Source organism: Odontesthes bonariensis, chromosome 18 (assembly GCF_027942865.1).
Source record: "Odontesthes bonariensis isolate fOdoBon6 chromosome 18, fOdoBon6.hap1, whole genome shotgun sequence".
Classification (NCBI taxonomy): domain Eukaryota; kingdom Metazoa; phylum Chordata; class Actinopteri; order Atheriniformes; family Atherinopsidae; genus Odontesthes; species Odontesthes bonariensis.
In genome coordinates, this window is record NC_134523.1 from 27995281 (window position 1) to 28021956 (window position 26676).

At 42.4% G+C, this 26676-nt stretch overlaps 1 protein-coding gene across 1 annotated transcript; it reads left to right on the plus strand.

Annotated features, from left to right (window-relative positions):
* On the plus strand, positions 1 to 26332 carry slc52a2 (solute carrier family 52 member 2). Its single transcript, XM_075449809.1, has 4 exons — positions 1 to 272; positions 20000 to 20861; positions 20952 to 21075; positions 24401 to 26332. The coding sequence occupies exons 1-4, from the start codon at positions 143 to 145 to the stop codon at positions 24608 to 24610; spliced, it is 1326 nt and encodes a 441-aa protein (XP_075305924.1). The 5' UTR covers positions 1 to 142; the 3' UTR covers positions 24611 to 26332.
* Positions 26333 to 26676: the final 344 nt, after the last annotated feature.

Here is a 26676-nt window from a genome sequence, read left to right on the forward strand (position 1 = left end):
ACTTTGCGTAATTGTCCTCCAAAGCTCATATTTACGGCGGTGCGCGTGTAAGCGCACATTGTCGCGAGTTTCCTCAAACAAAGTCAAACCGCCTCCTCCCGCGGTGTTTCTGCGTTGTCTCCGCCGGGATCAAAGCGACAGCATGCCGGGCAGTTGGTGGAGCAGCGCCGCGGTGACCCACGGGCTGATGGCCCTGTTCGCCATGGGCTCCTGGATCTCCGTCAACAGTCTGTGGGTCGAGCTGCCGGTGGTGGTCGGCGTACTCACCGAAGGTCAGTGTGCACCTCCAGAGGCAGGAGCCACTCTGACGCCTGATCTTTATTCTGTTTTTTAAAAATAAAAACACGCTTTTATTTAGAGTGGATGCAACAACAGAGACTGGACCAGCTGACCTGAGTCCTTGGATATAAGAGCTCTGCTGGCTTTATATTCTCTGAACAGATCACAGATGTAAACCATCAGCAGGCTTTTAAAATCTATTCTGTGACTGACTGGAAGCCAGAGTAAAGATTTTAAAGCTGCTGTGATGTGTTCACAAGGGCGTCAGTTTGGTTTTAGAAGTGGTGGGGACAAAAAACGTAATGCATTCTATGCCCCCCACGGACCACCCACCATCCAGCACATTAAAAAGTAACGCATTCTAGATCGATTCCAGCGTCATGTTTAATAAGCTGCCCTTTTTTTGATGAACGCATACAGAGTTTATAAAATATGTCCTTTAATTTCATGTTTCCATATCATTATGATATGATTCGAAAGTATGTATTTATTCATGAATTAATTACTGTTAATTAATTACGCTACTGTACTGTTTGTAAGAAAGAACAGTGAAAATGATCTGAACAACAGAAAAAGGGGAAAAGTGCAACTGCAGTTGTTAGTCCGGACAGACTATCAAAACACACAGACTTCGGCCAACGGGCCCTATAACTAAGCAGAAACCTGTAGTCTGTGGGGCTCCTCATTCCTCCTCATCGAGCCTCTCACTACCACCTTTCCATCAACTACATTTGACACTGAGCATATACAGAATGTTATTTTCAGGAGTTGCTAAAAAAAAAACAAGCAAATAACTAGCTTAACGTTTCCTTGGCTAACCTAATACTAAAATGCTAACGCTGCACACGGAGACTTCATAGCCACCATGGCAAATTATATTCATAATATTATAGTCTACACATAACAAATATTTTACACACATTTCACACACAGACAATATTTCAGATGATTTCTATGGATCGTATATGGTTTGCTTATCATTACAAAACATGAATGTGGAAGGCTATTGAGTAGCCTACTGATAAAAATAAAACGTTAGACAATTTACCTTGATAACTGTGTATATACTCCACAAAGAACTTGTACCCTTTCCTCAGCCTGGACTGTGGTGTTGGTGAGTGTGACTCCACGATCCTGTGTATATCCTCTAAAGTTATCCTTGGAAGAACCACCAGCGAAGCTGCGAAGAAACGCTGCATTTTTGTTTGTGTAGAAGTAGCTCTAAATGAGTTTCGCCGGGAAAGCGGTTTACCCGGGGTCCGTTTCACAAAGCAGGTTCCACCAACTCTGAGTCTATTCCTGATCTCTGAGTTGCTCTACTCTGAGATAGAAAATTTTCGGTTCCAGAAACGCTGATTTGAGTGAGTTTAATCAACTCTGAGTAGGTTCACCTTGAGTTTAGCGTGTGCGCCACAACTTTAAAAAGCCAGCATCAATGGAGCCCCGATTCGACGAGTCACCATGGCAACGGGGAAGAGGAGGGGCTACGTTTTTCACCAACCTTGAATTGGAAATCTTAATGCGCTCATACGGCGAGTTTCAATACGTTTTTAGAAATAAGTGCAACACCGCTGCAGCAGCAAAAGTGTAAGTTTAAATGTAGTCCTTTGCAATCACAATAATATTACAGGGAAACTGCTTGAATGGTAGCCCATTCATTTATTTCATTTAGGTGCAATCCCGCGGGGGAGAAGCGCACAATGGCAGCAGTTTAAGATGAAATATAAAAACATTGTTCAAACAGGTGAGACCTCGGTATGGAGGTACCTCATTTTGATCATGTTTTACACTGTAAAATAAATATTAAGTGGCTATTTGACTGTGCAGTTATTTTATCCCCAACATAATGCTGTTTTCACACACATAAACTATGTCTTCTCATCTATATCATGTTCTGTTAAATAATTAAGCCGATTTAAACTAACACAGACTTTTACTGAGCCAACAGAAAGAAGGCAGATGCCTGTAAAACGGGTGGTGCCCAGCACCACCACCTCTAACGGAAGGCCAGTGGCTGAGGGAATCCACCCCCAAGACACGAGTGTCTTTATAAAATATAATAGGCCTATATAATTTTTTTTAAGCCTATTCATACAAATATTTATTTGTATTTTATGTCTTTTTTTTCTTTTGTCCCAACAAAATTCCGATGGTGCCGCTCAAAAAGATAATTGTCTGGAAATGCAAAAATCTATGCGCGGTCTGATAACCATCTCCTGAGGAATATTTATTTCTCTGCGCAGTAATGCTGCACCTTCATCCACGGGATCGTTGTCAAAAGGACATGTTCGTGGAAACAGTCGCCTCCTGCTGTGCCTGATGGACTTCTAGAAGTAGAAGAACTCACTCTGCTGACTGACTGAATGAATGAGGAAATCAAATGGCTGAAAGAGGGCGGAGACAGAGAGAAACTCGAGGTTTCTTGAGTAAAAGTTTCTCTCATTTCAGGGTTAATCAACTCAGAGTTTTCACTAAACCTGCTTCGTGAAACGGACCTCTGGTGTGACGTCATTGGAATGCACCGACTCCGCTGTCATTTTACAACTTCATGTTTCTACAGTGGCTCACAGTCGGCAAATCAAACGACTAAATACCAAATTGGGGTTTTCACATGTTCGTGCGCGCCTATCGCATGATTTAGACTCGACGATTTCGGTTGAGAATGTGGGGATTTTTTTTTTCAGTCGCATCAGAGCACATTTTTAAAAGTCGTGGGGACAAAATTCAAATCATAAATAGTGGGGGGGACATGTCCCCACCGTCCCCCCCCCCGTAATCGACGCCTATGTATGTTCAGATCTCTGAGTCCGGGTTAAAACTCCAGCAGCAGCGTTCTGGATGAGCTGCAGATGTTTAATGCTCTTTTTGGGAAGTCCAGTTAAAAGAGCGTTACAGTAATCGAGTCTACTGGAGATGAATGCATGGATGAGTTTCTCCTGGTCTTTTTGGGAGAGGAAACCTTTAATTCTGTTGATGTTTCTGACAGGCGCGTCATTTCCGCCTTTCGGCACTTTGTCTGATGAGCAGATTTGTCCCCACCACTTTAAAAAAGTAGAGAAAGTGCAAACGCCGCTTTTGCTAAAAACTATAATTTTATATCATGGCATTCTCCTAACCAAAGACTTTATGATCCACTCTGCTTTCACTGTTCTTGAATGAATGCGCTTGCGATCAGCCCCCATTGCTGAATAGCAACTATGTTGAATCCGCTCCGCTCCCACACACTGCGCTTGCGGTCTGCAGTCTGTTACAGTGTAACGAGCGATGAAAGACGTCGCTGGTGTTGCAGGTGAAGATTCGTCAGTGTTTATGATGCATATCAGGCGAGAGACAATGAATGAAAACTTATTTCACAGAGGGGTTGCTGCTCGTTCACTCTTGCCCGTCGTTTCATAGCCTGGCAATGTTTGAAAACTTTGTCAGGGCAAGGGCTGTTTGTGGCCAGGCTACGTCTCCTGATGCGCTCTTGCTTGGTCGAGGTTTGTCTGAGATTTGTTGGTGTGTCAAGGGCTGTGCAATAACCGAAATCGTGTCTTGTACTAAAAATGCGGATTTTGAAATACGAATAGGGCCTACATTTAAGTTTGTCCCAACCCAGGATGTTTCATTGAGGTGGTTCGGAGAGGCACGGTCGCGCTAGCTACACTTGAAAATCGAGTTCCCGTTTACATCGCGTCGTACGGTAAAGCGTGTGAGCTGTTTTATGGTGCATTCAAGTGCACCCCGTAAACTCAGAAATCTATATCGAGGTTGACAGTTCAGTGAAGGCATTAGGATGGAAAATAAATTATAGTTTGAGTTGTGTAACGGTATCATATATAGTTCTGTTAAATCATTTTTAAATATGTTGAGTTTTAAATATGTTAAATTTGATTGCTACATCAGATTTATCAATATTAAGTTTCTTTGGGAATCTGAGAAGACATTCTATTAAAATTCTCAACAAAATCTTCCATGCAAGTGGCCACTATGATAGGTGTATTTTTTAAACTGCTCACTGTGAGGTGTTGTGGTGATAATTTAAGTTTGGTTCTGTCTCTTCCCTGTTTGGCTGTAGTGCACTGATGAGAGGTGCAGACAAGGTAGAGATGACCAGTTTATTTGGGCTGGTGCAGGTAGGGCTGGATGTCCAATAAGGAATATGGTCACACACACACACACACACACACACACACATACAAGGACATCAAGCAAGTAAAAGGCAAAAATTGTGAAATGAAACCACATTATGCAAAAGGAAAGAAGAAGAATGATATAAAGAGATGGGGGGATGATCACCACAGAGGTAGCTGGGGACATGTAGAACAAGAATCTGGAGGAGTTTGCAGAAAAGAATTAATTTTTTTATGAATATTTTAATCTGGCCATATACATCGTGCATTGGGCTCAAACGCTTTACCGTACGACGCGATGTAGACGAGCACTCGATTTTCAAGTGTAGATCGCGCGACCGTGCCTCTCTGAAGCGCAGATGGCGTGACCGTAATGATGTTTCCTACGGCCTAAACAAGACCGCGCAGATGGCTTTTAACTTTTAATATGGGGACAATATCGCGTCAATACGCATCATCTAATGCAATGCCTATTATTTATCATGAAACCTCAATTCGGAAGTAATGGGCCTAGCTTGTACCCAGCACTTTTCAAACCTTACTCAGGTTTATGGTAATTGTCCCCTGCACTTCTGAAATCAAACTGACGCCCATGGTTTCTGAGATGGTGAAAAGCTGCCTTGGTGACAGCTTTGATGTGGCTGCTGAAAGTCAGATCTGAGTCTATCAACACTCCGAGGTTACGAACTTGGTCAGTGATTGTAAGGTCCCGAGTCTCAAGATATTTACCAACGCTGACCCTCTTCTCTTTGCTACCAAACAGAATGATCTCAGTTTTGTCTTCATTTAATTGTAGAAAATTCTCTCATCCAGGTGTTTACTTCCTCCAGACACTGACACAGTACGTCTGCTGGGCTGCAGTCGTCCGTTGACAGAGACACATAAAGTTGTGTATCGTCTGCATAACTGTGATAATTGATGTTAAAATTCTGCAATATCTGACCCAAAGGGAGCATATACAAGTTAAACAGAAGAGGTCCAAGAATTGACCCCTGGGGGACTCCACAAGTCATGGCCACTCGCTCAGATTCATAGCTGCCAATTGTAACAAAATAACTCCGGCCTTCTAAGTAGAACCTGAACCAGTTAAGGACCGCTCCAGAAAGTCCAACCCAGTTTTCCAGCCTGTGCAACAGGATTCTGTGATCTACAGTATCAAATGCAGTGCTGAGGTCCAACAGAACCAGGACTGAAACATTACCAGAATCAGTATTCAACCTAATGTCGTTTAACACTTTTACCAGAGCTGTTTCAGTGCTGTGATGACGTCTGAAGCCTGATTGAAAGTTATCAAGACTTCCACTTTCATTCAGAAAGTCGTTGAGCTGGTTAAATACAACTTTCTCAATCATCTTAGATATAAAAGAGAGATTAGAGACAGGTCTGTAGTTGTTCATCATAGAGGCGTCTAGAGTTCTCTTCTTTAGGAGTGGCTTAATGGCAGCTGTCTTTAGTGACTTGGGAAAAATGCCTGATGCCAGTGAGCTGTTAACTATTTGTAGGAGATCACTTTCTACTGAGGTAAAAACAGTTTTTAAAAAGTCGGATGGTATTATGTCCAGAGAACAAGTTGTTGATTACAGCTGCCGAACTGCTTCCTCTAGGATTTTTAAATTAACAATATTAAATTGAGACATAACGTCAGAGTTGTTTCTAGGTTTTAGACACAGATTAGTTTTCTTGTTTGTCTGTGTTGGGTGAATGTTTTGTCTAATTGTTTTGATTTTTTTTTTTTTGGGCTAAAAAAGTTGGCGAATTCGTTGCATTTCTCAGTGGAGAGGAGGTCTGGGTTTGACTGTTTAGGAGGATTTATGAGTTTTTCAACCGTAGCAAATTGTTGTCGTAGAATTGTTGACATTCTTATTAATCATTTCAGATAAATGCAGCTGTCTGGCCAGTCGCGTAAGAAGCTGGCCGCGGGCCCCGGTGCGACATGTGGAATACGGGCCCTCTAGTGGTCATAGTGACATTTAAGGGAGGACTTAACATAAGGGTGCCTAATCCTCAAGGATCAAAGATAGCACAGAAGTAGTTTATATTGTTGTACATAAAAACATGCTCCACAATATTGAGTCAATAATATGGGAAAACGTTACAAATCATTGTTATTAATAGGCCTATACGGTAATCAAATATATACAGCATTGACATTAGCGCATGCCATGGATAGGCTCAAAGCGCTGAAACCTCACCTTCTGCTGAAACAGCAAGCTCTTACAGTATGGTTGCCCTAAACATGAACTGCGCAGAAACTGAACTTGGGCTTTACAACTGTGCAGAAACAAAGAAAAAAATATTCATACAACTGCAGAAACAAAGAAAAAAATTATTCATACAACTGTGCAGAAACAAAGAAAAAATCATACGACCATCAATGTACATTAATCAGAATGCCATTTTACAAGCCTTGCGTTATGCAAAATCATCAACGATGTCACCAATATTTAATGCTCTGGCTCTCCTGTTTTCAATGGATAGTATAGCTAACCCACTGAGTCTCTCCTGTCCCATGCTGCTCCTTAGGTATGTCTTTATAAGTTTTAGTTTAGAAAAAGATCGCTCAGCTGTTGCCACAGTCACAGGTAGTGTGAGAAACAGCATGAGCGCAGTGCACACTTCACCGAATGTGGATGTTGCCGTATCATAATCCACCACAAGCATTTTGGCCAGTTGTAAAATGGATGTTTTTTGCGCAATCTCTGATTTGAAACACGACCTAAATGAGAGGAGTTGACTTGGAAACGTTGGTGCGATGTCCCTGGCATAATAATCAGATAAACGCTTCGCTTTTGCAAACAGGTCATCATCTCCTGCGAGCTGAAGGGTGGTAGGACGCAAAGCTTCAAACAAACGACATGTTTCCCGCATACTTTTAAATCTTTGTGAGAGTTGGGCGTTTATTATGTCCAGAGTACCATTAAATATATGCACTCTGAAGTAACTCTCTGCGTCGGTAAAACGCTCATCTTCAGACAGTTCGTCAAAGTGACGCTTCACTCTCCTTGCCCTAACATTTTCTTTTTTTTTTTTGAACTTCTTTTTATTTCCTTTTATCAGGTGCAGTCATATACATTCAGAGGTACATCACAGGTAGAGGTAGTCCATGGATTTTGGCATCCCAACAATGTCCAGATAGAGTCCGTATTTGAAGGTGGGCAATTTGAATGGCAGGGGTGGGGGGGAAATAAATAAATCAGACAAAAACACATGCATATAGAACACTGCAGTCACATCAAAGGTCATATCAATTAATAAAATGAGAGATAATTGGGGACCATTTAGTCAGGAATACATCAGTTTTCAAGTGCAACCTTGCAGTTATATTTTCCATATAGTAAACATCTTTAACTTTCTCTCTCCATTGTGCTACTGTGGGGGGCTGTGGTCTCAGCCAGGAAATTGTAATCATCTTCTTAGCAATTAGAAGAAGAATTCTCAGCAGTATTCTCTGATTATTATTTTCTAGATCTTCTGGCAATATTCCTAATACAAAACACACTGGATCTAATGGAAGATCTACATTTAAACACTTCTTTATTTCATTTTGTATGTTTAACCAGTATCTTAACAGTTTCGGGCAGTCCCAAAATATATGCGTGTGGTCTCCTATAATGCCACAGCCCCTCCAGCACTGATCTGAGATGTCCATAAATTTTGATGTGACAAGAGGAGTCCTGAAGAACCTCATCTTAATTTTCCATTCAAATTCCTTCCAGATGGGGCTATTTGTAGTTTTGTGTCCCTCTCCGCATGACAATTCCCAGTTACTATCTGGAATAATGGTGTTCATTTCCAGTTCCCATTTTTCTTTAATGTCGAAACTGTTATCTGTCAATTCTTCTTGTAGTATCTTATATAAGTGTGATATAATTTTCTTCTTAATAGTCCCTTTAATTATTAAAATAAAGAAGTGTTCTAGATTAGAGGGTGAAGTGCATATTTTTTCCCATTCTTTGTGCTTCTGTAAATAGTGTCTCAGTTGAAGATATTTAAAAAGATCATGGGCTGGAAGGTTATATTTGTGTCTGAGCTGCTCATAGGACATCAGGACTCCTCCGTCAAATAATTGGTCTAGCATAACTAAGCCATTCTGCTCCCATTTCTTAAACCCTGTTCTTAATTCGGATGGAAGAAAGTCTATATTATGCGCAATCTTCATTGCTCTGGATATTGATGCCGGGAGTCTTAATTTCTTTCTCACATTGGACCATATTTTTAAAGTGGTTTTCACCCACTGGTTATTAATTTTATTTATTTTCCAGGTGTCATGACTCATAAATGGGATAGTGTCTAGGGGTAAGTTTAGGCAGTCACTTTGCTCCATCTTAACCCAAATAGTATCATTGTCTTGAGAGATCCATGCAACCAATGATCTGAGCTGGGCCGCCCAGTAATATTTTTTCAAGTTAGGTAAATCGAGGCCCCCCCTTTCTTTTGTACATAGCATTTTTTTCAATCTAATTCTGGGCCTTTTGTTCTGCCAAATAAATATAGATAGCCAATTATCGATTGTTTTGAATGTGGAAGCGGGGACCTCTATGGGTAGAGATTGGAACATAAAAAGCAACCTTGGTAATATATTCATTCTTATTGTTTCCACTCGTCCTATTAGGGATAAGGGGAGAACTTCCCATCTCGTGAGGTCATTTTTTATTTCGCCCATCAATTTACCATAGTTGGCCTTGTACAGCTGTGATGTATCAGGTGTTATAATGATACCCAAGTATCTGAACCCTTGATTAGACCAGTGGAATTTAATACTTCCTGTTAGTTGTACAGGCCAGTGCCCTACCAGCATCATTGCCTCTGACTTTGATTGATTAATTTGGTAGCCTGAGAGTTCTCCATATTCCTTTAAGTTTCTCATTAATGCTGGGACAGAGGAGACCGGATCACTAATATATGTCAGTATGTCATCTGCATAAAGAGAAATTTTGTGTTCTACTTGGCCTTGATCTTTTATGCCCTTAATGTCTTCATTTTGCCTGATTAATGCAGCTAGAGGTTCTATATTTATGGCGAAAAGCAAAGGGCTAAGACAGTCACCTTGTCGAACCCCCCTCTCCAAATAGAAAAATTGTGAACAACATCCATTCACTCTGACACGTGATTTTGGTTTTGTGTAAATAACCTTTATCCAGTCTACAAATGTAGGATGGAACCCCATAGCAGCCAGTGTTTTATATAAAAATTGCCACTTCACTGTGTCAAAGGCTTTCCGAGCATCAAAACTAATAAGCATAGAGTTTTGTGTATTTTTTTTCTTGGCACATGTTATGATGTTTAATGTTCTTCTTATATTATTAGCTCCTTGTCGCCCAGGAATGAATCCTGTCTGGTCTGGATTAATCAATTTTCCTATAATTTTTTGCATTCTCTTCGCCAGGATATATGTCAGCAGCTTTTGGTTATTACATAGCAGGCTAATGGGTCTATATCCCTCACAAAATGCAGGGTCCTTACCCTCTTTATGGATCACTGATATAATAGCTTCCGACCATGTATTCGGTGGGTCGCCTTTAGTAAGAACATAGTTAAAAACTTTAGTTAGCACAGGTATTAAATCATCTATGAAGCATTTATAAAACTCTCCAGGTAGTCCGTCTGTTCCCGGAGATTTGTTGTTTTTCAGTGTTTTTATGGCTTCTCGTATTTCAAGTTCGGTAATATCTGATATCATTTGTAATGCTTCATCTTCAGACAATGAGGGAAGATGCAGGCTGGAGATGAAGGCCTCAGGATCGCCGTTTTTAGTTTTTGATCCAGTGTCCCCATACAGTTTTTCATAGAATGTTGCAAAAGCATCTGCTATTTCTTTTGGATGCGAGACTGTTGTTTTAAATGTGGGGTGTACAACCTTAGAAACCACACGACTAGCCTGGGCCTTCCGAAGTTGAAAAGCTAGCACGCGACTTGCTCTGTTTCCCATCTCATAATATCGTTGTTTGGAGAATCTTAAGGCTCCTTCTGCTTTATATGTAAGGAGTTTGTCCAGAGCTTTCCTAGTTTCTTTTAATTCTAACAAAATGTTATGTATTCCTGTAGATTTATGTTCTGATTCCAACTGCTTTATCTTATTTTCTAATTTAGTTTGTTCTTCCAATCGTATTTTCTTTAATCTAGACGCAATTTGAATCATCTTTCCCCTTAAAACTGCCTTAGCTCCCTCCCATAGGATTGACGGAGTCACCTCCCCATTATCATTTATCTCAAAATATTCTTTTAAATTTTGCTTTAGATCCTGTATAATCGCAGTATCGGTCAATAACGAGACATTCAGTCTCCAGTATCTGAAGAAATTTTCTTTGCCTAAATCTATGTTTAAAACTACAGGAGCATGGTCACTCAGAGTTATTGGTTCAATATGGCAATCTGTTACTTTGTATGTATGCTGTTGAGATAGACAAAAGAAGTCAATTCTAGAGTAGCTGCTGTGTACACTAGAGAAAAAACTAAAGTCTTTTCCTGAGGGGTTTCTAGATCTCCAGGGGTCAACAAGTCCTAATTCTGAAATCATACTGTTAAGTGTTTTGTTTTTTATAGTTTGGGGTCCTCCCTCTGCTGGCATTCTGTCTAGCCTTCCATCCTGTACAGCATTGAAATCTCCCCCAACTATTATGATGCCCTTAGCATTATCAGCAATAACATTTGCAATTTCCTTAAAGAAATTCTGGTCCGTTTCGTTTGGAGCATACAAATTCAATATAGACATTTCCACTTCTCCTATTGTACCAACGACCATAATAAACCTCCCCAACTTATCCTGAATAACTTTTTCAGAGGAGAAGGCCAATGTCCTGCTAATTAGGGTTGCAACTCCCCTTTTTTTACCAAACGATGCACTGAATACTTGACCCACCCATTCCCTCTTTAGTTTTTTATGTTCTCCTTCTGGTAAGTGGGTTTCCTGTAATAGGGCAATTGAACAATGTAATTTTTTTAATTGACTATATATTTTTTTTTCTTTTAATGGGATGATTCAGTCCACGGACATTGTACGTAATTATGGTCAAATTATTCATGCATGTAAAGCAAAAGCTTCATCTTGTCCTCAAACCCAGACCTCTGTTTCACTGTAATGCACCTGTTAAGTACCTGAGACATAACACATGACTGCACAACTGTCAGAATGATATGAACAAGTATTGAACGTGATGAGAAGAAAAAACTTCTACATAGGAACAAAGAACTAACTTCCAAGACCTGAGCTGGTTGCCCGAACATCTTACTAACCAGCTTCTGGAAAAACGGAGAGTTGTGACAAAAATCTCTCCGGGGGAGACACTTAGTGCTATGGCGACTATCAAGAGTCGCCCATAAGTGAAATAAAATACAATCAAAGAAATAAAAATAACCAAATAAAAATTACCTAACTAAAACCCTTCATCCTCTGAAGGAGAAACCCTGTTATTTTTCGTGTTTTTTTTTTATTTTTATTTTTATTTTTTTTTTTTAAATAAACCAGCCAAATTGGATTAAGTACAGATCAAGGAAACATTTAAGTCTGATCTCTTGGCAACGCTATTTAGCGACTTATTATCAGTCTATTTACCTCTCACGGTTGTTTAGTGTTCATTCATCACCTCGAACAAAAGTCTGCAAGTCCGCGTTGGTCATCGTTAAAAGTCCCGATCTGTTTGATGCCGATGCCGTGACCAGGGGGTTGTGTAGCAGCTCCTTCTGGAGGTCCTCCCGCTCATCAGCCTTCACGTTAATTCCCATCTTCTTGAGCGTGGGGGCCGCCTCCGAAAGGGTCGCAAAAGTCTTCACGCCAGATTCCAGGTGGATTCTCAGCTGGGCAGGGAACGGTGATTGGGCTTTCACTTTTTTCTCTTTAAGTTGTTTTATCACCTCCCGTACCTGTTTGCGTTTCTTCTGCACCTCCGATGTGTAGTCCTGGTCGAAAAAGATCCTCTGTCCTTGATGTGTCATTTCCCGTTTTTTCCAGGCTTGCTGGAGTATCCTGTCCTTTACTCTGTAGTCGGAGAACCGGACTATGATGGATCTAGGCGGGGCGGGTTCCTTCGGTTTCATAGTTAGTGAGCGGTGGGCTCTCTCCACGCACAGGTCCAAGTCATCCGGTAAATCAAACGAGTTGCGCATTAAGTTGGATATGAACTTAATCATATCGTTCATTTCCTCTCCCTCTTTTACCCCGTATATGCGCAGATTATTCCGTCTCGCCCTGGACTCCAGATCTTCACACTTAGCAGATAGTTTAACTTCTCTCTGAAGTAAATAGCGAATGGCTCTCTCATGTCGGAGCGTTTTGTCTTCCGTGTCACTCACTCTCTGTTCCACGTTCGTTACTTGTTGTTCCAGTCTTGTCGTGCGACTCAGCACATCGTCGAGGGTGGATTCAACCCTCGACAGGGTAGCCTTCGTATCTTGAGAGGCCTCTGAATGTTCCCTCCGCAGGTCACGTAGCTCGGCGAGCACCGCCGCCATTTCTTCCACATCGCCCGCTTCAGTTTCTGTTCGTTTCTCGTCTTTTTTAGCCGTCTTTCCTTTTTTGTCTGTCTCCTTTCTTAGAGTGGACATTCTGACCTCAGTACGGAGCGACAAATTTTAATTAAACATGAATTTGGCTAGTTTTTAAGGGTTTCTTCCCGCAGCCGGAGAATCAGGCTGTTGCTCTTACCATGACGTCACCGGAAGCCGCCCTAACATTTTCAAATGCGCTCTGAACCCCCCATTTACTTGCGAGCGTCTGCGCTGTAGTCTTGGCCTGGTCAAATGCACCGCGGTACTCAGAGATGACTTGTATCGAGTTTTCAAGTAACTGAATTGCGGTCTGCAAATCTGTGTCTGTCTTTTGAAGTGTTTTTGACACAGCATTGACAGTCTCCAACACTTTTGTCTGCACGACGAGCAAAAAAATGAAATGAAATTTTTCCATCAATTTCGTAAGCCCAGCGGCTTCGTTACGCTCATCCCTTTTGTCGCTTGTCAGAGCTATTTTTGTCAGCACCCGCATTACATCCACATACCTGTACCGTATAGCACTGAGGGAATCGAATCTGGAGGACCAGCGAGTGGGGCATAATCGCTTCAGAGTCACATCTGGGTGATCTGAGCCATCTGCTGTTATTATGCCACTGAGCATGTTCCATCTTTTAATGCTGGTTCCAAAGAATGTGTAGATGTGTTCTATGGTGTCATAAAACCGGTCAATCTCTGGGATGTTTTTCACTGCATCATTCAAAACCAAATTCAAATTGTGCGCTGCACAGTGAACATATGTCGCAAGCGGCTCACTCTCCCGTATTCTGGCCTGCACCCCTGAGTAAATGCCACTCATATTTGCGGCTCCGTCGTAACCCTGCCCACGGCATTTTGATAAGTCAAGACCGTTGCGCGTGATGCTGTCCAGCACATTAACTGCCAACTCACTTGCGGATGTATCGACGGTCTCCGCAAATCCCAGAAACGACTCCATTATTTTTACATCGACAGCTTTGTCCATCGCATTTCGAACTATTTTTACATATCTGTATACTTGGCTGAGTTGGTCGTGCTTGGACATATCCTGTGTGCTATCCATTATGATGGAAAAAAACGGAGCTTCATAAATATCAGCTGAACGTGCGTGCTGAACTCTCAAGGACAGTATGTGAATGAGCTCGTTTTGGATAGCTGGACTTAGGTATTTAATGGAACCCTGTGGTCGGCTTATGAGCGCTTTCAGTAAAGGGTCGTAACCCGCGAGCAGCTCAATTATAGAAAGAAAATTCCCACTATTGGGCTGTCCCAGTACCTCCCGATGAGCCCTGAATGCAAGGTTACAAGACGCCAGAGTAAGTGTAACATTGACTATGCGCTCCAGCACTCCTCGCCAAAAAAGCGCGGCATTACGCACATCCCTCTCCAAATCTTTGTCAATGGTACCATGGAGCTTCCATTGCTCAAACACAACACAGGCTGCTACATGTGGCTGAGGACTCGTGACATTCAATTTTTTGCGACAAATGGCCCCAATCATTTACTCCATTCACCCATGCGTTATTATAATGCGATGAACGGCGATCTCCAAATAGCCAGCATGGTTCACAGTAAGCACAATCCAATTTTGGTGAATAGCAAAGCCACATCCATGGCAATTTGACACCTGCCTTTGTTTGGGTATGATAAAACACATCAGAAAAAGAGCGATTGTGTCTATTTTTAGGAAAAGGGCCACTAGGTTTACATGAACCCATTGTTAAAATGTAGTTTTTAACAGAAGCGTCCAAGACATGTTCTTGAAAGTGTCCCCTGTCTGTAGGATAACGTTCTTCCCCCGCTCCTGTCCTGTCCAGCTCCTGTTCTGCACTGTCACTGCCTGACGCCTGTTTACCACTAACAGTTTCGTCTGCAGACAGGTCACCTGCGCCACTGACTTTATCGCTAGTTTCTGGTTCTTTCTGTTGAGAGCTGCAACAAAGATTATACAAATCGAAATTTAGAATGAGCATGCAGTTTACTATAGGACTAGGCTAACAAGCGCTAGTGTAACGGATGACAACTGCCAACTAGAGTTCGGCGTAGAACGTTAGTAAACCTCCCTCCTGAAGCCTCATAGTTCTATCGGTACACTGTAACATGCTAACGTTCAAATAGCTAACACTTAGCTTATCTACTAGCAGCGATCATATGTCAGATCTGTGTGATTATATGTATCTCGGTGGATTCTACGTTCTACAATGAATACCCTTTCTATGTTGTTGTAGGTAAAATCCAACATGTTTGATCCTGAGCTCACACCTGTTGCATGGTTCTTCACAGTCGCCGCTAGGTGTAGGTGTTGTTCTGTTCTTCTCACTGCTCTTGGTGGTAAACCCAAATTTGTCCAGTTTTGGCAGTTTTGCCACCCTGTCCTGTTCCTCCCTGCGCTCCTGTCGCTTCTGGGAGCCGCTTTTGTGTTTGAAGGGCATTGTTTCGCTCGCAACGATAACGGAGATGTATCCACCAAAGACCAGTTACCGAGATCAGCAGCATAGATACCCAGAATTCTTTGTAATCTCCATAGAAACAACACTTTTTTGCGCACTTTTGAGAAAGATAATGACAACAAACAATGGTGACCATTTCATTTTATTTCACCGGTTCACGATCTGAAATTTGGATAAACATGTAGGCCTCTGCTACATCTTCGTTCTCGTAGAGAACGGCCCGGCGGCAGCCGGCTTCTCGTGATCGTGCGGTTCTCGCGAAGAGAGCCGTCCGAGCGGCTGACAGATCATGAAGTGCTGCACGGGGTCCGCGGGACGTGCGGAGAAGCTTAGATTTGCTTGCGACAGGCAAGGTGACCGTCGCTGGCCAGGGTACTGAAGTGCCACTGACTGAAAGCTCAGCGGATGACGGGTGAGCGTAGAATAAATCCTGCATCGTGAATTAGGGGCGTGCCGAATTTCGTTGCACTGAAATTCCACCGAATGACAGGGCCCTGCAACGGCCACGGGCCCCTGTGCGGCTGAACCGGCTGAACCTGCTATAGTCCCGCGCCTGTGTCTGGCCTTGCACAGCTCATTGTTATAACTACGCAGGCTTTCTTTGTACAGCTCATAGTGAAGCTGAAGCTTTGTTTTCCTCCATTTACGTTCAGCTTTCCTGCATTCTCTTTTCAGGTTTTTGACCGTAGTGGTGTTTCTCCATGGGGTTTTCTGTTTGATCAAGGTGCTCTTGATTCTTATCGGTGCAAGAGCTTCCATTACATTAAAAATTTTCAAGTTAAAATGATCCAGCATTCCTTCAACCGACTCTGCACTCATTGTTGGTAACATAGCTATGGCCTCCCTAAACTGAGCACTTGTTTTCTCATTAATGTACCTCTTCTTAACTGAGAAGCTGGTTGTTTGAACATTCTGAGTAATATGGAAATCAAATAAAATACAAAAATGGTCAGACAAGGCCAAAGCAATAACCACAACAGAAGAAATATCAACACCTTTAGAAATGAGCAGGTCCAGAATGTGACCTCGAAGGTAGGTTGGTTCTGTTACATGTTGCCACAAACCAAACATGTCCAGCACAGAAGAAAATTCTTTGGCAGTACCATCCGTCATATTATCCATGTGAATGTTAAAATCCCCGGTCAAGATAAAATGGTTAAAATCAGTCGAAATAACAGACAATAATTCAGAAAAATCATCATTAAAACTTGCACAGTATCCTGGAGATCTGTAAATGATTAAGAACAGGATTTTAGGAACACCCTTTAAAATAAAACTCAGATATTCAAAAGAAGTGAAATCACCAAATGAGATCTCTTTACACTGGAATGTATCTTTAAATAAGGCAGCTTCACCACCTAATGAAGAGTATTAGGGCCAGGCATAAGAAAAAATGTTTATATTTTGTCTGTCGAGAATAAAGTAATTAGATGATGGACCAGAGGAGTTGACTTTTCTCTCAAATTCGACTTTATTCTTCGAAATGTCGAAAATAAAGTCGGCATGTCGAGAATAAAGTCGACATGTCGAAAATAAAGTCGGCATGTCGAGAATAAAGTCGACATGTCGAGAATAAAGTCGACATGTCGACTTTATTCTCGACATGCCGACTTTATTTTCGACATTTCGACTTTATTCTAGACGGGCAAAATATAAATATTTTTTCTTATGCCTGGCCCTAATACTCTTCCGTAAGAATGTCTTTGATTATTAGAGCTAAATTTAATTATAAAGCAATATTGTGGTCGCATGCCACTCTGAATGTCTGCTGCAGTCAGGATAAAAGTAAGTACACCCTTTTTAATGTCTGAGGTTTTATGTTTTGGGACATAATGATTAAAAACAAACACGCTTTTATTTAGAGTGGATGCAACAACAGAGGAATCAGCTCTAACCTATTAAACACACCGATACTGACGCGCATGTCTGATGGTGACCGAACAAAATGTTGTTTATGAATATCCCAAGTGGTTAAAAATATATGATAATTTCAAGGGCCAGATCATGTTGGCTCCCCATAATTCATTTAACGGGAAATAATTCTGTTTCCGCCCCAAATATGTTTCCAAATGGCATGTGTGGGTGGGCAGTTAGCTCATCTGGGGGGCAGAAAACAATACCTGAAAAAATCGGTGGAAAACCACTACTACAACTTCAAGCATAATAATAATAAAAATAGTAATAATTCAATTCGGTAATGAAAATATGGTCACACTAGCATAAATCATGACCATCAATTTTGTTAACAGTGTGGAATTTTTTTTATGAATTTTCTTTTTTTTTTTTTTTTTTTTTTGTAAAGAAATGTAGAACAGCCAACTCCAGCTTTTTATTACCTTCATTAAGTCTACATTTCAGATCATTATATACAACAAAAACATCCAAAAATGTGAAAATCGCCCTTTTTTTTTCAGCAGCAAGGGGTTAAGGTTACGGAGGGGGGTGGGGGGACACCATAACAAAAAAATAAATAAAGCTATAAACTTTGCAGATATATGCTTTTTTAAAATCACCACCTGCATTTATTCTACCAACACAAGACACAAACAGAGATAATAAATTGTGGCCTTTTTTCTGGCCAGTTTTCTTTGGATGGACAGGGCATTTCTCAGGGGGGCAGGACTTGTTCCTGGGGGGGCAGTGCCCCCCCGTAGCCACGCCCATGTTTCCGACCCAAATATGTTCCAGAATGTCTTTGATTATTAGAGCTAAATTTAATTATAAAGCAATGTTGTGGTCGCATGCCACTCTGAATATCTGCTGTAGTCAGGGCAAAAGTAAGTACACCCTTTGTAATGTCTGAGGTTTTAGGTCATAATGATTAAAAAAAAACACGCTTTTATTTAGAGTGGATGCAAAAACAGAGGAACTGGATTAAAAAAAATCTGCTTTAACCTATTAAACACACCGATACTGACGCGCATGTCTGATGGTGACCGATAAAAATGTTGTTTATGAATATCCCAAGTGGTTAAAGATATAATAATTTCAGGGGCCAGATCATGTTGGCTCCCCATAATTCATTTAACGGGATATAATTCTGTTTCTGCCCCAAATATGTTCCAGAATGTCTTTGATTATTAGAGCTAAATTTAATTGTAAAGCAATGTTGTGGTCGCATGCCATTCTGAATGTCTGCTGTAGTCAGGATAAAAGTAAGTACACCCTTTGTAATGTCTGAGGTTTTATGTTTTGGGACATAATGATTAAAAAAAAACAATAATCTGGTTCTGAAGACAGCCTCAGATGAACAGCACATGACTTATTACACTGAGTCATTATTTATTGAACTGAAACTGAGACGAAATGAAGAAGCAGTGTGTGAGAAACTAAGGCCCCGTTTACACGATAGGAAGACGCAGATATTTTCCTGCGGTTTGGCCTCTCATTTACACCAAAACCCCGTTTTTATTACAGAAAACGATTATTTCTAAAACCTCCGGCCAAAGTGGAGATCTCTGATAACGCCGGTTATGTGTTGCCGTGTCAACAGGGAGAAACAGCGTTTTAGGTTCTTAAACGTCACATTATGCGCCAGAAAATGCTTAACGTCATGCGAGCGCCTTATGTTTACAGTTTTTTTGGCTACTGATCAGGATTATCATGGATGATGTTAAAGTTCTACTAATTTTTACGTTTGTGCAAACGATTCTGGCCTTATTGCATTTGCCACCCCAAACCTGCTCGCACAGTTCAAAATAGAGGAGCACCACTCTTCCGTGGCCGCTCCTGCGTCCAGTATCCACTGACTGTTTATATTTCCCTCTTATTGCCTTCAGTTTTGTTGTGATATTTGCTCGCGTTATCTCCTCCTTCACATGAGGAAGGTCCTCGATTCTGAGGATTTTGATTGGCTTGCATGGCTTTATTCCTTTCCCTACACTGCCGCCAATTGGTTTGGCATAGTTATTATGGCGCTTGACGGTGTATTTATGCGGGTTGATGTAAATGACAAGTTTTTTGAAAACGATGTTGTGTGCACGATGTTATTATTGAAAACGGAGGGGGGGAAATATTCGTTTCTCTAAATACCCAGCTATGTGTAAATGTGGCCTCAGTGAACCCCTGATCCAGCAGCTTGTAGCAGCAGTGAGTTGAAGTTATGGTTTCCTCTCCTGGTTGAGGAGGAATCTTGGCCCACTCTTCTTTGGTATCCAGAGGAGTTCATGGTGGACTCAATGGCTGCAAGGTGCCCAGGTCCTGTGGCTGCAGAACAAGCCCAGATCATCAGCCCTCCACCACCGTGCTTGACAGCTGGTGTGAGGTGTTGGTGCTGATATGCTGTGTTTGGTTTCCTCCAAATGTGAGCAAACATCTCCACTTTGGTCTGCTCTGTCCAAAGGACATTGTTCCAGAAGTCTTGTGGTTTGTTCAGATGCAGCTTTGCAAACCTAAGCTGTGCTGCCATGTTCTTTTTAGAGAGAAGAGGCTTTCTCCTGCAGCCCTTCCACACAAGCCATACTTGTTCAGTCTGTTTCTAACTGTGCTGTCATGACCTTTAACATGCTAACTGAGGCCTGCAGAGTCTGAGATGTAAGAAAATGTTCATAAATGATGTTGCTAATATGGGATGTCATACAGCTTCATGTCAAAAGAGGCGAACTATCCCTTTAAATTTGAAAGCGGGTGTACTTTCCTTCCACCTGACTCTAATATCTGACTTTTTCCTGTTTCCAGGCTGGAACCTCCCTGCGTACCTCTCGGTTCTCATAGCGTTTGGGAACGTGGGTCCCATCGCTGTGACTGTGACGCATCACTGCGCTCCAGGACGTCTGAACGAGCGCGTCGTCATCCACTGCATCCAGGCGCTGGCGGTGGTGGCGTCCGCCTGTCTGGCCATCTTCTGGTCGCACACCGTTCAGATAGCCGGAGCAGACCGGTCGCTGCCCTTCCTGCTGCTCACCTTCGTGCTGTCCTTTGTCTGCTGCACGTCCACCGTCACCTTCCTGCCTTTCATGTTCCGCTACCCCCCGCAGTACATCCGGACCTTCTTCGTGGGCCAGGGCTTCAGCGCCCTGTTCCCCTGCATCGTGGCGTTGGGGCAAGGCGTTGGCAAGCTGGAGTGCAAAACCGTGAACGGCACGATAGAGCCACATCACTTAAAGGAGAACTTCCCCGCCCAGAACTTCTTCTGGTTCCTGTTCGTCATGCTTACGGTCTCGGCGCTCAGCTTTCTGGCGTTGACGCGGAGACGGACGGAGTCGCAGCAGCAGGGTCCTCCCCAGGAGTCCGACGGCGCCGCGGCGGCGAGGAACGGAGAGGAGACGCACCGCCTGTACAACGGGGGGACGCCGGTGTCCGAGGAGCAGGTGCAAGTGGAGGTGGAGGAAAAACCACCCGCTCAGACCTTTTGGACGCCACGGAATATTTACCTCCTGGTCCTGCTCGCCGTCTCAAACGCCCTCACCAACGGCGTCCTTCCATCCGTGCAGAGTTTCACCTGCCTGCCCTACGGCACCATGACCTTCCACCTCTCCGTGGTCCTCGGGAACATAGCGAACCCCCTGGTCTGTTTCCTGGCCATGTTCGTGGTCCTCAGGTGAGGAGATGGAAGGCGTGTCGGAGTTATTTCGATTGTTACGATGACTCGTTTTTCTCGTGTTAAAACAACCCGTACTTTGCCTTCCAGGTCCTCCGCCGGTCTGGGCTTCCTGTCTGTGGCTGCTGGGGTATTCGCTGCGTTTCTCATGGCGTTGGCGGCACTCAGCCCCTGTCCGCCACTCCTGGGGAACTCTGCTGGTCCAGCTTTAGTGGTGAGTGGTTGCATTCATATGTAAATATGAACTTTATCATTAACGTTTTATCAGTTATTTGGCTTATTTTAGGGCTTAACTTGTTAACTTGTTAATTATTTAACGCCGATAAATATTTCATCACGCATTAACGCAGGTTTTATTATTTTTTTTTTTTTTAAATCACAAAAAAAGTGCCTTTTAATGGATAGGAAAGATCAGAGAGACAGGAAGCAGGGGGCAGAGAGAGGGGGAACAACACGCAGCACAGGGCCGTCCGATGCGGGACTCGAACCAGGGCCAGCTGCAGCGAGGACTATAGGCTCTGTACATGGGGCGCCTGCTCAACCCACTACGCCACGGACCACCCGTGTTTTATTATTTATTCTATTATTGTAAAAGTCTGTTGCTCACAGGCTTTTATTAGTGTAAAAGACTGTTGCTCACAGGCTTTTATTTTGTAAAAGTCTGTTGCTCACAGGTTTTTATTTTGTAAAAGTCTGTTGCTCACAGGTTTTTATTATCGTAAAAGTCTGTTGCTAATTTTCGGGAGGATTTTTCTTATGTGCTTCGATATCAGCCTTAAAGTCGGAGTAAAATTGGAATAATTGTGCATAAAAATGTGTTATTAACTACTCGGGAAAGCATCCAGTTGATGAAATTGGATCTAATAATCGTAAGAAAGACTCTCGGTCAGCATCTCTGCAGAGGACGGATCTCAGATCGGCTGAAATGAGCCACACTGACAGCGTTTCAGCCAAAGTAAACTGCCTGGAGGTGATTAGTTGCTGAGGATTCTCAGTCATCCTGGTCGTGTCATCAGAGCTGAATGAACCCGTCGCAGGGCGAGCATGTCAGCAGAGGAGTCTCAGGCCGGAGGTCACAGCCGTGTGTCAGCTGATCCAGCTGTTTACGTTAAAGACCGTTAAACTGTCAGCAGCTTCTCTTCTGAGTGATCAAGTGCTACAGACGCACGAGTTCGCACCCAGGCTGAGAACAGAGTGTGAGGCCGTGTATTTCCAGCTTTACCGCGACCTGGATGGCCCGTTCTTCATGTTTCCTCTTTTTTTTTTTCCGATGGGGTTGATTCATGCTTCCTGTACGAAATCCTTCCGCTTTCTCATAAAAAAAAACTGCATCCACTCAGCCAAGAAATGCAGTTTACAATGAGAAGGAATGTGCTCATCGGATCCAGCATGTTGCAAAGATGGGACCAAGTCACACATGTGACCAAGTCTCAAGTCTTAGCTTTCAAGTCTCAAGTAAGTCCCTAGTCTTAGCTTTCAAGTCTCAAGTAAGTCCCAAGTCTTAGCTTTCAAGTCTCAAATAAGTCTCAAGTCTTAGTTTTCAAGTCCCAAGTAAGTTCAAAGTCTTAGCTTTCAAGTCTCAAGTAAGTCCGAAGTCTTAGCTTTCAAGTCTCAAGTCTTAGCTTTCAAGTCTCAAGTCTTAGCTTTCAAGTCTCAAGTCTTAGCTTTCAAGTCTCAAATCTTAGCTTTCAAGTCTCAAGTAAGTTCCAAGTCTTAGCTTTCAAGTCTCAAGTATGTCCCAAGTCTTAGTTTTCAAGTCCCAAGTAAGTCCCTAGTCTTAGCTTTCAAGTCTCAAGTAAGTCCCAAGTCTTAGCTTTCAAGTCTCAAATAAGTCTCAAGTCTTAGTTTTCAAGTCCCAAGTAAGTTCCAAGTCTTAGCTTTCAAGTCTCAAGTCTTAGCTTTCAAGTCCCAAGTAAGTTCCAAGTCTTAGCTTTCAAGTCTCAAGTAAGTCCCTAGTCTTAGCTTTCAAGTCTCAAGTAAGTCCCAAGTCTTAGCTTTCAAGTCTCAAGTAAGTCCCAAGTCTTAGCTTTCAAGTCTCAAATAAGTTTCAAGTCTCAAATAATTTTCAAGTCTCAAGTAAGTCCCAAGTCTTAGCTTTGGACTCGAGTCCAAGTCGCAGTGACTTGAGTCGACTGGAGTCCAAGTCGCAGTGAAATCCTTCCGCTTTCTCATAAAAAACTGCATCCACTCAGCCCAGAAATGCAGTTTACAATGAGCTGGAATGTGCTTATGGGATCCAGCATGTTGCAGAGATGTGACCAAGTCTCAAGTAAGTCCCAAGTCTAAGTAATTCTCAAGTCTCAAGTCTTAGCTTTCAAGTCTCAATTAAGTCTCAAGTCTTAGCTTTCAAGTCTCAAGTAAGTCCCAAGTCTTAGCTTTCAAGTCTCAAGTATGTCCCAAGTCTTAGCTTCCAAGTCTCAAATAAGTCTCAATCTTAGCTTTCAAGTCTCAAGTAAGTTCCAAGTCTTAGCTTTCAAGTCTCAAATAAGTCTCAATCTTAGCTTTCAAGTCTCAAGTAAGTTCCAAGTCTTAGCTTTCAAGTCCCAAGTAAGTTCCAAGTCTTAGCTTTCAAGTCTCAAGTAAGTCCCAAGTCTTAGCTTTCAAGTCTCAAATAAGTCTCAAGTCTTAGCTTTCAAGTCCCAAGTAAGTCCCAATTCTTAGCTTTGGATTCAAGTCCAAGTCGCAATGAGTCGACTCGAGTCCAAGTCGCAGTGAGTCTCCGGCTGTGTTCGAAACTGCATACTTCTTCTACTACTCATACTAACTTTTTGAGTTAGCATGCGAGTTTGAGTAAGCGAGAAGTTCCCGGATGCATACTAGATTTTCCGAAATGTTGGGTATGCATCATGAGGTTACTACTCATACTCAAACTACCCAAGATGCAACGTAACGTGACGTCGCCGATTTTCATTTCCTGTCAAAACGGCAGTTTCAAGCTAGCTACAACGAGGGTAGGTTCACTTCCTGTTTTCAAAACAAAAGCACCAATTGTATGGTAATGGATTTCCCTATGATAAAAGGCAACGGGTATTTTATTTTGTGAAAATAACCGGAAGTGTGTTGCTCACTGCGGCTAGCTTTAGTGGCGCCGAATTCGTGGGAACAAAATTGTAAATAGCCAGTATTTTGTCAGATTTTCAACACGTTGGGGATCTAAACGACTACTTTCTCACCTGAAAATGTTTCAAATGTTGCTAAAGTTCACAGAGTTTAGAGCTTAAGCAAAATCAGCTTCAGGCCAGCTGATTTGGGCTCGGGCAGGAGCAAAATGCATTGTGGGTAAACGCTCTGCATACTGTCTGATCGATGAGTATGTAGTAGGCGGTTTCAAACACAGCCCCATCTCTGCTTTGTTGTTTTTCTTCTTCTGCAACTTGATAGCCAAGCAAAACAAAAGGCGTTCATCACAACCTGCGGCCCAGCATGGCGCTCTTCATGTTTGCTCGTTAACCAAAGACCCCTAAAAGCATTCAGATGACCATAAAAAACCACCTGATGGTGCACCTCTGATTTCAGTCGCCTGTTTGTGCCCCCTGCAGGTCTTTTCCTGGATCATCTTCACCGGCCTTTTCTCCTACCTGAAGGTGGTGATCGGGACCCTGCTCCACGACGCCGGCCACGCCGCCCTGCTGTGGTGCGGCATCTCCATCCAGGCCGGCTCCCTCATCGGCGCCCTCACCATGTTCCCCCTGGTGAACGTCTATCAGGTGTTTGTCCGAGGCAACGAATGTGTGGATAACTGCGGTTAGGAGCACATTTCTGGCTCTCCGTCTTTGGTGCACACGGCTCCCATTCCTTCCTCACAGGAAACGACTGTTTTAAACTTTAATTCTGCTATTTATTGGCCCAGTTTTTCTCCAGGATCAGTTCGCAGATGTACGGCTCCTGTCCTGATTCAAAGAAATATTCCCAGATAACGGGGGAGTGTTGTGTGGCTGCACGCCATCCAAAGGGATGGACTGCAAGAAAACATGCCTGAAGTGCTTTTTAGTCCCAGCTCTTTGGAGCTGAAGTTTGTTTACTGGATCAAACGGCTGCTGATGGATTCTTTTCTACAAGTTCTTTGACCGCTAACTTATTCTTCTTCACGTGTTGCTCTCTAACCCGTTTAATGAGTAACGGACCATGCTCCCATCCCTGCAAAGTGTAAAGTGCACACAGGCCGTGTCATTCTTCGATTTCATGCCAAACTTTTTGCTGTCTGCCTGAGAATGTTCAACTTCCATGAATTTTACTTTTGACCATTTTGGGTGAATTTCATTTAATGTGTATATTGTTTTGGGGGAAAAAAAAGCACAATTAATGTTTGTGTTTCCTTTTGGGGAACAATATTTGATATGCTGATCAAATATTGTCCAGTTACCAGCTCAGCTTGAATAATGACGACGCTGTTCAGGTCTTTGGAGGAATTTAACCGGCTGCTGATGGTTTTACTTAGTGCTCCTGAAGGTCACCAAGGCTTAATGTGCTTTAAGTTTTTACGAGTTTACGATCATAACTGTGCAACATCCAGTCTGAAAACTTTACAAGCCTGTCGTCGAGGTCGTAACGTTGTCTGACACGTCAATACTGAGCCCTCATTGGACGACGGATCATCTTGTGAGTGGATTACGCCAGACGTAAAGACGTCGGGTCGTCTGCAGCTACGTAACGTGCCTTTTTAACCCTATTCACCCACATTCATACGCTGTAGTCTTTCTTCTTTCTTTTTGAAGCTACTCTCTAACACACGAGGGCACGGAAGCAGGCAAATAGTTGGGGAAAAAAATACCTTTTCTCTTCTTTTTGTTGGAAAAGAACCCAACATTTCCTTTGCAGTGTGAGAAGTAGCAGGTGGAAGCTATGGAAGTTTTTCTGTGTCAACGAATTTCTAATATTGAATTTTTACAGCATCAAAATCAGACTTTGAATTTGAAAAACCAACAGTGTAAAAAAAAAAAAAAATCAATTTCTAAAAACAAAAATTCAGTGGAAAAAAAATTCAACTTCAAAAAATTCAGTGGAAAAAAAATTCAACTTCAAAAAATTCAGTGGAAAAAAATTAAATGGAAAAAAAATTCAGTGGAAAAGGGGAAAAAAAAAAAAAAAAAAAACAGACTCAACATCCGGGTAAACAGGGACAAGCAATCGATCCCTGTCTCAATTCATCCAACGGCAGCCAATCAAGTTCGATCCGTCTAAATGTTCCACTCACAGATTGTTCCACAGTTACAGTCTTCGATAAGCTTTCAGGCCTTTTCACGGAGCAAGCTGCAGCAATGCATCAGATTTATTACCCAATCCAGAGGTTTACAGACAAAGAATGAACAGCCGATGTTGCCTTCAGGGTTTGGTTCTGCTTTGTGATGATTTCAGGAATAATGATCATGTTTTTAATGTACCTTTTTAAGAAAGTAAATTTTTATGTGTAAAATTAGACATGAAGTAACTTGATGGTGAAGAATTAAAACAATAAAGAGGACCTAAAACTATTTTGTTGTGAAGATCAATGTTTGGCTTTTCTTCTTCTGCACTCTGAAACCTACAAGATAAACTCTTCTTCTGTGGCTTTGCATTGATTTAGAAGATGCTTTTATCCACAGGTGAGATAAGAAAGTTAACCCTAACCCTTAGATCTGATGAGAACCGTCTGATTCAGCCAGCATCTGTTCCAGGAACCTTTGCCGAACTGGGAAAAAAAAGGCGCTCCAGCTTTTGCTTAAAGGGATAGTTCGCCTGTTTTGACATGAAGCTGTATGACAGGGCTACCCAAATCCGGTCCTCGAGGGCCGACATCCTGCAGGTTTCAGATGTTTCCCTGCTTCAACACAGCTGA

Excerpts from the sequence above, each read along its gene's own strand:
- slc52a2 (XM_075449809.1), top strand. The coding sequence starts at position 143 with ATGCCGGGCAGTTGGTGGAGCAGCGCCGCGGTGACCCACGGGCTGATG. Across the intron at positions 273-19,999 it reads GGTCGGCGTACTCACCGAAG|GCTGGAACCTCCCTGCGTAC; the intron begins GTCAGTGTGCAC and ends TCCTGTTTCCAG. Across the intron at positions 21,076-24,400 it reads CTGCTGGTCCAGCTTTAGTG|GTCTTTTCCTGGATCATCTT; the intron begins GTGAGTGGTTGC and ends TGCCCCCTGCAG.